The sequence below is a fragment of the Myzus persicae genome, unplaced genomic scaffold (assembly GCF_001856785.1).
Source record: "Myzus persicae strain clone G006 unplaced genomic scaffold, MPER_G0061.0, whole genome shotgun sequence".
NCBI classification, from domain to species: domain Eukaryota; kingdom Metazoa; phylum Arthropoda; class Insecta; order Hemiptera; family Aphididae; genus Myzus; species Myzus persicae.
This window is the reverse complement of record NW_019100582.1, coordinates 254,815-268,233: the sequence shown is the minus strand read 5'-3', so window position 1 is coordinate 268,233 and position 13,419 is coordinate 254,815. Positions and strand designations below refer to the sequence as shown.

General features: G+C 31.1%; 1 protein-coding gene across 2 annotated transcripts in view; it reads left to right on the top strand.

The window, feature by feature from the left end:
- The window catches only part of LOC111034999 (carbonic anhydrase-related protein 10), a 264,532-nt gene that overhangs the window by 192,776 nt on the left and 58,337 nt on the right, over nucleotides 1-13,419 (top strand). For both annotated transcript variants that reach the window (XM_022316479.1, XM_022316473.1), the window contains exon 6: nucleotides 5,898-5,993. In XM_022316479.1, the coding sequence (XP_022172171.1) occupies nucleotides 5,898-5,993 (96 nt within the window). The remainder of the gene's footprint in view (nucleotides 1-5,897; nucleotides 5,994-13,419) is intronic.

The window sequence follows — 13,419 nt, the reverse complement described above, 5'->3', positions numbered from 1 at the left end:
ATTACCCTGTAAGCTTTTTTATTTATTTTTGATCTGTATACACTTTTTTTATAAGGGACAATAATATGCCAGGACCGACAACTTATATGTGTGGTTTGTGGTGGAAAATTGGATCTAGTCTGTACGCCGAGGGAGTTAGCAGTATAATTTGTCAATACTATTCTAAGTAGTCGGGAAAAAAATGTAAAAGAACTGCGTTACACATGTAAGAGAATTTGATGTTTCACAGTGTAAGTGTCTGAACAGAGCGATGAATGTTTTGGTTTATTATGAAAAGTAAATTTGTAAATCTGTTTGGGAAAGTTTTTGATTGAAAAAAATGTATCTAAGTCCAGTATTTTAAATTTTGTGTTTTTTTTAAATGTAAATGTTTTTTGAAGTAAGACTTATTAAATTGAAAAATGATATCTTTAAAAAAAAAATACTTCGGCTATTTAAAAATTTCCATAAAATATTGTCAAAAAATGTATACTTTGTATACTTTCGTACTTAAATTTTTTTTTACGACTGGATCAAAATTACTTAACAAAACCCATGACATATGAAAAAAATTGTAAAAATTTAAGCATCATGCATTTAACAAATGTTTTTATGGGCAAAATTTGTCCATACAATTTTTCTTTACGGCATGACTAAAAAAATATTGATTAGAACAAAAGCTATTTAATTTGTCGGGTCATTCCGTAGTAACGTGTGTATACGTGTGAGTATGAGTATATACTCAGGCTGATGGAATAATTATTGGATTTATATTTCAAATACTCTTTACGATGTATAATATTGCAACGATAATACACCAATGCCCCTGCTGAAAATCAGATGGTACTTATGTAAGTGTCATAAGACTCTTTGCTCGTAGCAGTTAATGATTTATTACGCTATCGAATAACAAATTGTACTCGCCATTCAACTTAACACACAATCGCAGTTGGTTTTTCGTTCAACATTTTAATTACCAATCAAGTAGGTAGGATTTGATGCGAACATGGCATGCATAATAATTGCAGTTTCATGTTTGAAACGTGTGCCTAATGTATTGTCATGAGTGCAAACAGTATCCAATTGCACGAGAGCAATTTTGCAAAAACATAGCCAACAGCGTACCTAGATAGTGAGACGGATAATTTTTTTTTAATTTTATCTAGACAATATATATTAGCTGAAACTCGAAATATTTTTTTAGCTAGTATTTATCAGAAGGCTAAAATTAGTATGGATAAAAAAAAAACCGTTTATAAATTGCATTTGTAATATAGCACACATTTTGTTACAAATATAATAATTTTTCGAGGAATGTAGAAAATATGAGAAATAAAAAGAAAAACGTAACGTATGCCACGTCCTTAGAATACTCCAGGTCCAAATCTAGACAACGAAATCAGCACAATAGAATTATCAATAGAATCAAAATATTAAATTCCATTTATCCAACTATATTACAATATACGCACTTAAATATCTAAGTATAAAACTGTAAACTTTATTTTTTCTTCTCTTTATAGATTTTGAGCAATGTATACGTAAATATAATGCTAACGGCCTTAGTACTTGAAGCAGAAATTATTATTATTTCATGATCAATAAAAAATAAAAATAAAAATATTTAATTATATTGAAGTTTAAATTTTATACTCGTAATTACTTGTGTCTTAAACACGATTATCCATCGGTGTTTACAGCGAGAATGAACAATAAACTACAAAATAAGTATTGTAAAATACAAGACGTAATAAATAATATTATACATAAAGTAACTGTAATAGAACATAAAAGTTAAATCGAAAAAATATGCTATTGTTTAGAAACACGAATAACTCCCCCCCCCCTCACGACAAAAAAAAAAAATATTGTATCATAATAAAATTGAAAATCTTTTCACAACAATTTTCTTATTACCTAATGAATAAATGCAGATAAAAATATACTTTAAAATATTTTCATCTCTAAATTATGATAAAAATCAAAATACCTATATTCATCCAGATATCGCAGGATACTGCATGGAAGCAATTTTTCGAGTCCATTTGGATGACCGTACGTAATGATGATACGTTCACCCACCATTATGACAAATAAAATAAAATGGTAAATGGTGTAATAACAAGTACAACGATAATATCACCCGTTGTTCGTACAAAAAAAATCAAATCTCGAGATGTCACGTGATTTCCAACACGTAACAACGTGGCAACTTCCTTCAATCACTGCAACTCTTCACGGCATAGGGACGACCTTTTTTCTCTCCATGCAGAATATCGGGAATCTGGAAGCTGGATTCGTCGATACGGAAACAATATCCACACTTTATCCGGTGACTGACATTACATCGTCATGATATTATAATACCACCTGCAATATCGGGTTTCAAAAACACGATGTGCGTAAGTACCTCGGATCATGTACAATGGACGGAGCCATTCCCATATCGGCCGTGTAAACAATTCCAAGCACATATTATAACCACCGAGTCTGACATCGATGTTTGATGTGCGCATGCGCGAGGCTAGCCGTCGCATATTTAGTCGCTGATCTCCGATTGATAAAAAATGTGCCACGGTTAGGCATGCGCACATCAAACGTCAATGTCAGACACTCGTCGTTTATATCATGTGCTTCAACACGTCGTGTGTCATGGCTCCATCCATAGTATATTATGATCTGAGGTGCGTACAGTACTATAATGTCTGCGTAACCATAATGATAATAATATCGGGGTAGTGTACACCTGCAGTGTTCCTACTTAAGCACCGTTGCTCCACGTCGATTATTTGATCGATTCTCGGGCAGTGGCCGGATGTTATACGCGTAGTAAATCCTGTCAAAAATTAATATGTTAAAGATTTAATTTATTAATTACAGTAATTTGACCGAGAGCAGTGTGTATATCATCGTCTATAAGACATTGTAATCTAAAGAGAATAAACATAAGGAGACGATATCAGAAAAAGACTATCAAAAAATATCAAAACACGAATAGGTGTTAATGACTATTAACACCACCTAGCTGTAAGTGTATTTGGTAGGCTGTTGTTTTTTTTTGGTATTTTAATTTCCAAGCAGTTTTCGTGCATTTTTTAATTGTAATACTTTCAATAATCTTAATTTATTATAAGTTTATAAAAACAAGACAACGACATACGGGTGTGACGTCCCCTTGTTGCTATTACTATATTTTTCATTATTTCGTATAGTGGAATTGAATTGAATTTCCTCTGACGCCTTAAAGTATGACGTACCCGACTGACTTGTTAGTAAAACTACAAACACGAATGATTTGTAACAATTTCTTGCATAAAAACACGGATTAATTATAATTGGGGAAACGAATAAAATATAATGTATTAATTAAAATTGTAAAATATTCTATGCTATAATCCTACTAAAACTATTGGAAATTCAAATTGAAGTACATCTTGTACAGCTTAAATATTTATTTAGTTCGGCCTTTTGGTTTACTTCCGAAATATTTCCAATGTCATCAATTTATTTTTTGTTTTTGTGCACTTTATGTGTTATCACTAAAAATAAAATGTAGGTCTACTTGTGATTTTTCTTTTAAACTAATAACTAATAACTACTGCAACTATTGAAAATTAAAATTAAAACACAATTATAAACTTAAGTATTTATTATTTTTAGTTTACTTTTAAGATGTTTCCCCGTTCGTTACTTAAATTGTTATCAGTGTTATAGGCATGTGTTGTAAACATTAAACAAATTAAAAATAAATGTTTCATTTGAATTAATTTTGATTTGTGCATATTAATAACATTACAGCTAAGTAATCTTGTCAAGGTTTTGAGTAATGATCGTTTAACTAGCATTTTAAATTTAAAAAAATTTTAAATAATGAAATGTATTATATTATGTTTACCTATAACTTTTTACGTAAACACTTTCACCTAATTATTTATTCCATTTTTTTCAGTCAAAAACCGTAGGAAAGAAAATATAAATTAAATTTTCACAAACCGTTCGTGCTTATAGTGTTGCGGTCATAGCAAATTTGTAACGTCATATTAATTTAAAGTACCAACTGCGGTGACAATGCTGACAAATATAATAACTAAAACAACAATTAGTGGACTATGATTATGACGCACCTGTTTGAGGTATTGTTGTTATACCATAAACAAAATGTGATCAAGTATTTTTAAATATTAATAAAAAGCTAACAAACTAATGGTTTCGACATGCTTAAAAATAAACACTTTTTTAGTTCAATAAATTTTATATTGAAATATTTATACGTTATTCGAAATTAAATAGGCACTTCAAAATCTAAAATAGCGAAATACGTAGGTTATATAATTATACAATTTAAAGTGTTTATTTTGTACAGGTGTCCCTAAATTAAAATTATGTTTTTTCGAAATCTGAAATGTTAGCATCGTTCCCGCATAATCAAATGTCATAATCAAACCATTCGTGCAAACGTCTTATGGTCGAGGTGAATAAATGAATAATTAGTAAAAGCATAATATCAATTTAAGGTACCTACTGCAGTGACAAATATAGTTACTGGCCGTACATCATTTGCGCATAGCCTGTTTACCTGCACCAAATTATCGTACATCAAATGCTCATCAATATTCTGAGCAATAGAAGAGAGTAAAAAAAAAAAATACCATACAATATATAATATTTATGGATGCTGAATAACTTAAGATTTTTAAGTTTAAAAATAATGAAAACACATGCGTTTACATTTTTACTTTTACAACATTTTAATTTAGAGGTGTGTACATTTTAAGATTAAAGTTAGAAAACCACTTGAGCTTTTGGGTGTACCCCTAAATAATATTGATGCGCAAACGATGTACAACCGAAAAATCGAACGATGCTCAACTGTCTTATAAAAAGGTCAAAATTAACAATATGCGCAATCGACAACCGGCGATAGTAATTACAGCAAAAATTGAACTACGATCATTGCACGAATCTATTTTCGATAATATTAGTGTACATCATCATTGTGGAAGGGTGATTGTGTATTTTTAAATATATACATGAAATGCTGCAAACAGGAGATTGGTGCTACAGTCTTACGGCCCAGGCGAATAATTATGTGTTCATACCAATTCAAGGTACCGCGGTGACGAATATAAATAACAACAACGGTGAAATACGCACTAAAACGATGACGTACAACATAATATACTCGTCTATATAGTATAGATTTTACTCATGCACATACCGTATGTTATTAAAGGTACCACTAGAAATATGTAATTTTCAACCCGACATCGAGCTGTACGAAATTATTCCGAAATACGAGACTTGGCAATCGAAACGACGATAATGACGATATCGTAACGTTATTATTATCATAATTATTAAACTCTATATCATCAGTCTGCGACGATTCCACTGCACCTTCGTGACTTCCGAGTTCCAATCTCGGCCATTTCGTCCCCTACGCGAGCGTGTTTTGTGCTCAACGCAATCGTACACTTCGCAAAGCCACCCGATCGTGTGATTTTCAGCTCAAAGCGTCGTACGTATTTATATACGTCGTATATTATAGAACGGTGTGGTTCCCGAACTTTTTTTTTTTTTTTAATTTCACGACACGCGAAAACCGTCGGTGAAAATTTGTGCCGCGAAGAAAAGTTTCGTGATTTATTTAATGCTTTTTGATAGGACACTAAATTGGGCGCGGTATAATAAAGTTTAACGATTCGAATGACGGCGGTGGTATTGGAATCGATTCCGTCCGTCGTCGACGTAATATCATTATTATTATTATTATTATTATTATTATTATTATTATATTATATGGCCATTGCCACTCTCGTGTAACACGATGACATTATACATTGTAATGTAGTAATATTATCGTTTTCGTAATTTCGCATCAATATTATTTCATTTCTTTTTTTTTTCTTTGCCTACAGCTTCAGATATTCAGTTTCAACTCGCAGCTGTTCGCCAACTACTCGGACGCGGTGCAGAGATCACATGGCATCGTCGTGCTTTCGTTACTATTACAGGTACTGCAATGACCTACATATAATTGATATTATTATTAGTATTATTAGTTATATTAGCATTATGGTTATTGTTGTAATATTTGTATGATATGACAACAGTCGACCGTGTGGCTGATTTCATCAGACAACATATAACGATATTTATATTTATATTAATGTTTAACTGCTCACGATGATATTATTTCATATTTTCATCAGAGAAATTCGTATTGTCAAAGGAGGGCGCATTAACTACTCAGTCAAAAAGTTTAAGTTGAGTTAAAATATAATTTAGTTTTTAGCTCTTTACGATATCAATACAATTCACTAGGTACTTACTTTTAAATGTAGGTTTAAATATTTTTATTGATGACATTTTTGGTTTCAGCAAAGTGATAATATTAGCCTAAAAATTAGGCTAAATATTGACTTATTTTTTTTAGCCAAAATAAAAATAATCTATCGAGACAAAGTTAAAAATGTTCTTGCATTTTTGGTTTCTACATCAAACATAATGTACACAAAGGGTATAAATACCAAATAATCTAATAATGTACATGTAGTAATAATATTAAACCTAATATTTCTTTTTATGTTTCTTGATAAGGGATCGTGTTTGGTGAACGATCGTGTGATTACCTTAACTTAACTACTTAACTCGAGTCAATTATTTATTGCATATTATTTAATTAACTTGCCCGTCTTTGCACATTGTGTAATCGAATCAGTCACGAAAAATAAAGCCAACGCAGAAACGCGTACTATATCATATTATTATAAATTATTGTAATATGCACCATGCGCATCCACGACGGCGGAATAATGTTTCGCAGTTAGTCATGTTGTAACAATAAACGGTGAAAAATCGCTCGGCCTGTCCGTTCGGATGCTTCTATTACTTATTATTAGGGAACGGATTTTAATTTAAATAAATATTTTTATGTTATAATAGCATCGGAAAGTTTTCGATATATGCATACGTTTCATTTAATTTTAAGTAATCTGATGCTAATTTTATTTTAAATATATTTTCAAATGTTTCAGAATAATTAAACTATTAATAAATACATAAATTATGTAATATTGTGGAATTTTCGTGTATATTTTAATTATTTTACGAATAAATATACGTATTCCGTATTATTGAAGAATTTCCGTTTTTATTTTAGTATTTTGCGATGCGATTAGGTCTCTGTACTGTACACCTTTGACATCAAACGACAATCTAGTTATCTAGTTATCTTAGATAGGATAAGTTATCTAAGTAGTAGGTAGTAATTTCAGTATACGAGTATATGTTTTCTGTTTTCGATCAGTAATCGTATGAGCGTTATTCGATCACGTTATTTTCGTATTGTGTCTGTTTGTGAAGTTTGTATGATATAATAGTGTTAACTATTTAAAATATGCCCAAAGTAGCTCGCACAAAAAGGTCAAAAGCTAGTATTTATTTGGAAGAATTTCCCAATGAAACTTTTAGGAGTGATGGACAAGTTTTATACTGTCAGCCTTGCGATAAATCAGTATCTGCGACCAACGTGGTCAAGTTATTTAGCACATCTATACCAGTAAACATAGAGGCAATAAAGAGAGAAAGCCTATATTTCAACAAAATTTTATTTCTACATCATCTGCATCTACCAGTAGTAAGTCGGTTTTTAATGATGATTTGTGTCGTGCCCTTGTGCGTTCAGACATTCCTCTTTTTAAATTAAAAAATGTTGCATTTAAAAATTTTATGGAAAAATATACTGGTCACAAAATTCCCGACGAGAGTACACTTCGAAAAAATTACGTTAGTGGGGTCTACGAAGAAACTATTTTGAAAATAACTGTTGAGCTCATAGACAGTAAAAATTCGCAAAAAAATTTAGCATTTATTTCGACTAATTTTGGATTTTTAGTTGATACTATTTCAAAATTAGAAACTTCTAAAATGCCGCTAACGGAGAGCTTAGAAATAGTTGATAATGCCATAAAGCAATTAGAATATGTTCCTGGAGAAATTAGAGTTTTAACCAATTCAAAATTAAAAAATGTCTTGGAAAAGCACAGGATTTAATATAATACTGTATTGTCAATAAGAGACATACTATTAAACAAAACTCCGAATAACAATAATTATTCAGAAATGTAATACACTCCAAAAGAAATATTGTGTATAAAATATGCGCCTGTCACCTCCGTCGATATAGAGAGGTCATTCAGCCGTTGCAAAGCAATGTTAAGACCGAACGGCCGCCACTTTACATTTGAAAATTTCAAGCTATATGTTCTTTCTAACTGTTTCTCACACAAAGACTATGATGATTCAGAATACATTTAAAATTTTTTTTTTTTTAAATTAATTATTTAATGTTATTTTCAATTTAAATATTATACATTGATAAATAAATATTTATTAAGTAAAAAACAAATATATATTTAAATATTTTTGATTTTATACTAAAATAAAATCCGTTCCCTAATTATTGTTATCGTAATATTATGAAATCGTGCAATTCTGAGCGGAGAGCTGAACTTTGCAAATATTGTCGTCGTATATCGAGGAGTAAAGTATTCATTAAATTGCAAACGCGAATAGATGGACTAGTTGGAGAGGGCTGCTTACTGTCGGAAAATAATAATAATTGATCGGACCGTCATGGAAATTCGCAAAACATAATATTTTGTTTGAAAAGTAATTTGATACTCGAAAATATTTACGTTTGGAAATCCAACAGTTGAAAAATATAAATTTGGAATCGTTTATAATGTTATTTGGAAAAGTAGTATTTTGCTGGAATAGTTTTAACTCTTTTTAGAAAATTTGGTAATCCGATAATATGCAATGCTGACGAAATATTTTTCACAAAAATAAGTTTCTGAAAAAAAACTTGTTCGCTATAATATTATGTCTATTGTCTAAATATTTCTGTTCCAACAACCAGTTATGAACATGTCTCAAAAAAAAAAAAAGAATAAAAAAAAATGTTTTTGCAACTTGTTTTGAGAGGCTCAGTCGATTTTGGGAGATCTGTACACCCGATAATGAGTACATTTTGTTGGACAATAATTGGTCACAACGTGAAAACTTGGAAAACATTTACATCCGCATTGATTTAAAATTATATTTTACCGGAAACGTATTACTCAAAAACAAATGCAACTAATCGAAGAATATTGGACAGTTATTCGTTTGGCTCCATATTATTTAGTAAAAAAATATAAAATTGGAAATACGCAGTACTATTGGAACTGTATTTTTATTGAATAACATTATTTTGGAATCGTATTTCATTTGAATTACAATATTATTTCAACAACAAATTCTGCTCGGAAATGTAATTTCATGGCAAATATTCTAGACGATATCCATTAGAACACATGCTTTCCTAACTTTTTTGGATCGGTGGCTGTATGTAAATACTTTTTAAATGCATTTAGTTTCGGAACAATTACTTTGTCCACAAAATATAATTCCAAATCAACATCAGATCACTCACTGCAGCACAAAATATGTTGCGATGAGTGAATTTATCAGCGGAAAAAACCGTCTGATTCTTATGGTATTATTATTATTATCAACAGGAATATCACAGAAAAAAATTATGACAGTCGATTCAAGGACATATTTTTCAGTGAACAATGGTATTTTGATAGCTGTCGCTTCTATTATGTGCTGCGAATATAGTGTGCACTGTTATAGTGCATTTAGGAATTGTGAATAACATAGACCATAGAATTGGGTAAACTGTTTTCGTGCTCAAAATCCTATATTAATACTTATGTCCATACATTAAATATAGTAGAGCAATGCCATTAATGCACTAACAAATCATCAAATATGCACTTAAAAATATGAACCCATCGATATTAAACCGTACAAACAAAAACAAAATATCTAACTCAACAATAATTATTATAATAAATAATATTTCCAACTTGATATTATTACTGTAACAATTTATTGTGATTGATAGATAAATATGTTATCGAATTAACATGAAATAAATGAATTAATAGTGTTTTTTTCGCATAAACATTATATCAATTAGTTCATATTCATTTTAATCTATAGTTTATTTGTGAGTTATCTGCTTTGTGCCGTTTCGAAAACTTTTCTTTTTTGTTCATGTCGTCCCAGTTATATGCGTACAGTAAACGATTTAAACTCTTCTTGCGCCATTCATCAGACGGTCTCGTAATGATATTCTATAGACACGACTTCGTTTAATATTTTGGTTGATAATTAACTTTGATTTCGATCTCGCTTCAATCCCGTTCGTCTGAACTGTAGACGAATATAATAATAATAATGAATTTTCGACTTGTACGCTTATCATATCTGTACCCATTGACCGAGCTAGAAATCGATTTCAAAATAATTTTTAGATATAACAAAAAATCGTTAATAATATTCTAAGCGAGTAAAAGTATATCTAATGTAAAAATTCAAATTAATTTCTTTTGATATTCTAAATTTATTGTGAAATTTAAAAAACTAAAATCAATAATTTATGTCAAAATAATAATCTTTTTTATGTTTTCCTACATAAATCGACTTACACTTTAAAATTCTACAATAGGTAACTGGTCTATAATATTGGTAATCGGCTGGCTGTTACCTAACTAATATTTTCTTTTCTCATGCCAGTTTTTATGCCAGTTTCACAGCTGAACAATATGGCACTTAAAACCGCGAAAATCCTGCTCCTACTCTTATGGCTCGTATAATAAATTAAAATTTAAAATTGTAAGAATGTAAAAATGATATTTTAAATTAAATAATTATCTTTAAAACATAATTAAAAATCAGAAAACACTTAAATCGATATTGTTCGACAGTAAATATATTAAAAAAATAAATGTATTATTTTAAATTTCAATCAGAAAAACTTATAGTTCAGCAAAATTGAAATTAAAATTAAAAAACTTAATGGAGCTGTTTTCCAAATAACAACCCCATTTCATACAGTATAATATTTAACAAATAACTTTTCTGATAATGCGAGTTATAACAATTAAAATTCGGAGAAGTAGTTATTGAGTAATCTAGATAATGAGATTGGAAGATATTGGGTCTATGACAATTTGAAAATGTTAGTAACTTATATTGTGCCATCATTATGTATAATTTATAAAAATGGTACAAGTATATTAAATAATAGATCCAAAATGTATCTATTTTATTTTTTTACAAAATCATTTTTAAGAACTATTATATATTATTCTTAACATTAACATTTTAATAACTGAGAAACTAAATGTTCGAATTTTGAACTAGATATATCAACATTTTCTAAAAAATTATCAACTAATTCGTTCACATTCATAAAGAAGGTTTTGGTTTGAAAAACAGAAGTATGGTTCTGATTCGAATTCACATGACCGGTCTATGAGTATAAATATTCTGTAAAATAAACGACTTGATCATATTATGGACACACCATCAATCGTAATGAGATTATGGTCTATCGCTCGTGGCCCAGAGCGTATAATTTCGTGTCATCGCAATCGGTCGCGACTTGACTTACGATATCACTCCCCCACCCCACTAAGCATGAGTGTTCAAGCATATATAGGCTCTATATTGTTTCAGATTTTATTAGGTAGAATAACTTTGATGTGAAATCTAGTCGATGTTTGTACATCATCTATTTTGGTGTTCATTCATATGATATTCGAATGTGCTGTACAATCTTCAGGTTTTTTGTTCGGCGGTTCTACAACGATTAGGCAGGGGCGGAGGGCTTAACCCCCCTCCCCCTTGACGCTTCTAACTATGCATACAGGTATCTTTGCTGTGCCCTAGAAGTACGCTAGGTTACGGAATAATATGCATCTGTATCGTGGGTTCTACATATCATTATAACTATATAGATAATCTTTTAGAGTACGTTTGGAATAAATTCTGGGCATTATTTGGGAGTGTTGCTTGTGTATGAAAAAAAAATTGATCACTTGCCACAGAGTCATTCTTCAATTCTTGCACCTTACCCCTTCTCCACCACAGCTTACTATGATGATGTGGTTTGCCAACGTAGAACCACCTTCGTCACAAGCATTACGCCATAAAAATATATTACTTCTTCACTATACAACTAGGAAGGTGTACTTTCTTATATTTTTTCACCAAAATTATCTCTTACTAATGTAAAATTGATATTTTGTCATCGAAATTTCTAAATTTTAACCATTGTGGGCTAACTAAAACAGCCCTTGGTTATTACATATTATAAATAAAATAATATTTGTGGCCGTGTCTTTCTCGGATCCGATTTGAATTCACAGGGGCCGGTCTACTCAATATATCCATTTATTTAATATTTATATGATTATTATAATATATTATTATGTTCTATCGATCATCGGCTGTCCAGAGCGTATAATTTCTCGTCATCGCATCTGCTGGCTACGAGTACGATTCACGTCCCCTTAATATTTATGGATATTGGATACATAGGTACTATAGTGTCCCTTTGGCTACAGTAGGTGTTGTAACATGGATTTTGAGTTTTTGATTTCACGTGCACCTTCGGGTGATGGACAACGATGACGAGGGAAGATGCGCGGGATGGAAGGGAGGAGGGACTCAGCTCCGGGGGCGGCGAATATGCACGGACAGGACACGCTAAAACCGCCGAACCGGAAATAACGCTTTAAACCGTCGGGCCCTTCCACGCCGCCCGACCGCTTCCACCGTCCAACCCCCCCGCTTATATAACCACTTCCGGCTCGCGTTCGGTCGATTTAATTCGACCGAAAAAAAAAAATACACACATAAAATATATCGACTACACCGACGCGGTGCCCGCAGACACTGTACTATTTTACGTACATATTATTATTATGTCACACGAGGAATCTATTATTATCCTTTGAGATGCACATTTTCAAAACCCTGCACATTATATTGAAAATCTGATGCTGCAGCGCGTAGGAACTGCACTTTTCGACGCTATCACTTTCGGTTTGACGGCCTCACGATGTTAATGGCTTTGTCTGATGCATCGCGACCAATCGTCGTCGACGGTCATGTCGCGGCCATTCGAATATGGTAGATATTACCAGTCCAGTTCATATTGACACTCGGTAACCTTTACAATTTAAAACAAAAAAACAAAGACGCGCAGGTAGAGTATGTCTTCTGGTATAGTGGCTCGCTGTAATGAAGTTACAGTGAAATGAATGAGTTGAATTTACATTTTTAATTTTTAATTCAATAATATATTCTCATATAATATACGCGCGAAATCAATTCTGACCCAAGTTGTTCTGACTTCTTTTGGTAACCGCATGGGTACCAAACAATTATTTTAATATTAATACTAACAATTCAACAAATGTTCATATTTTTTCCACCATTTATTTTATTTTTAAAAGTACTGAGAATTTTCAATTTAAACTTTTTAAAATTACCAACTATACACAATTTTTACCGGAAACCTCCATCGAATTTTATGAT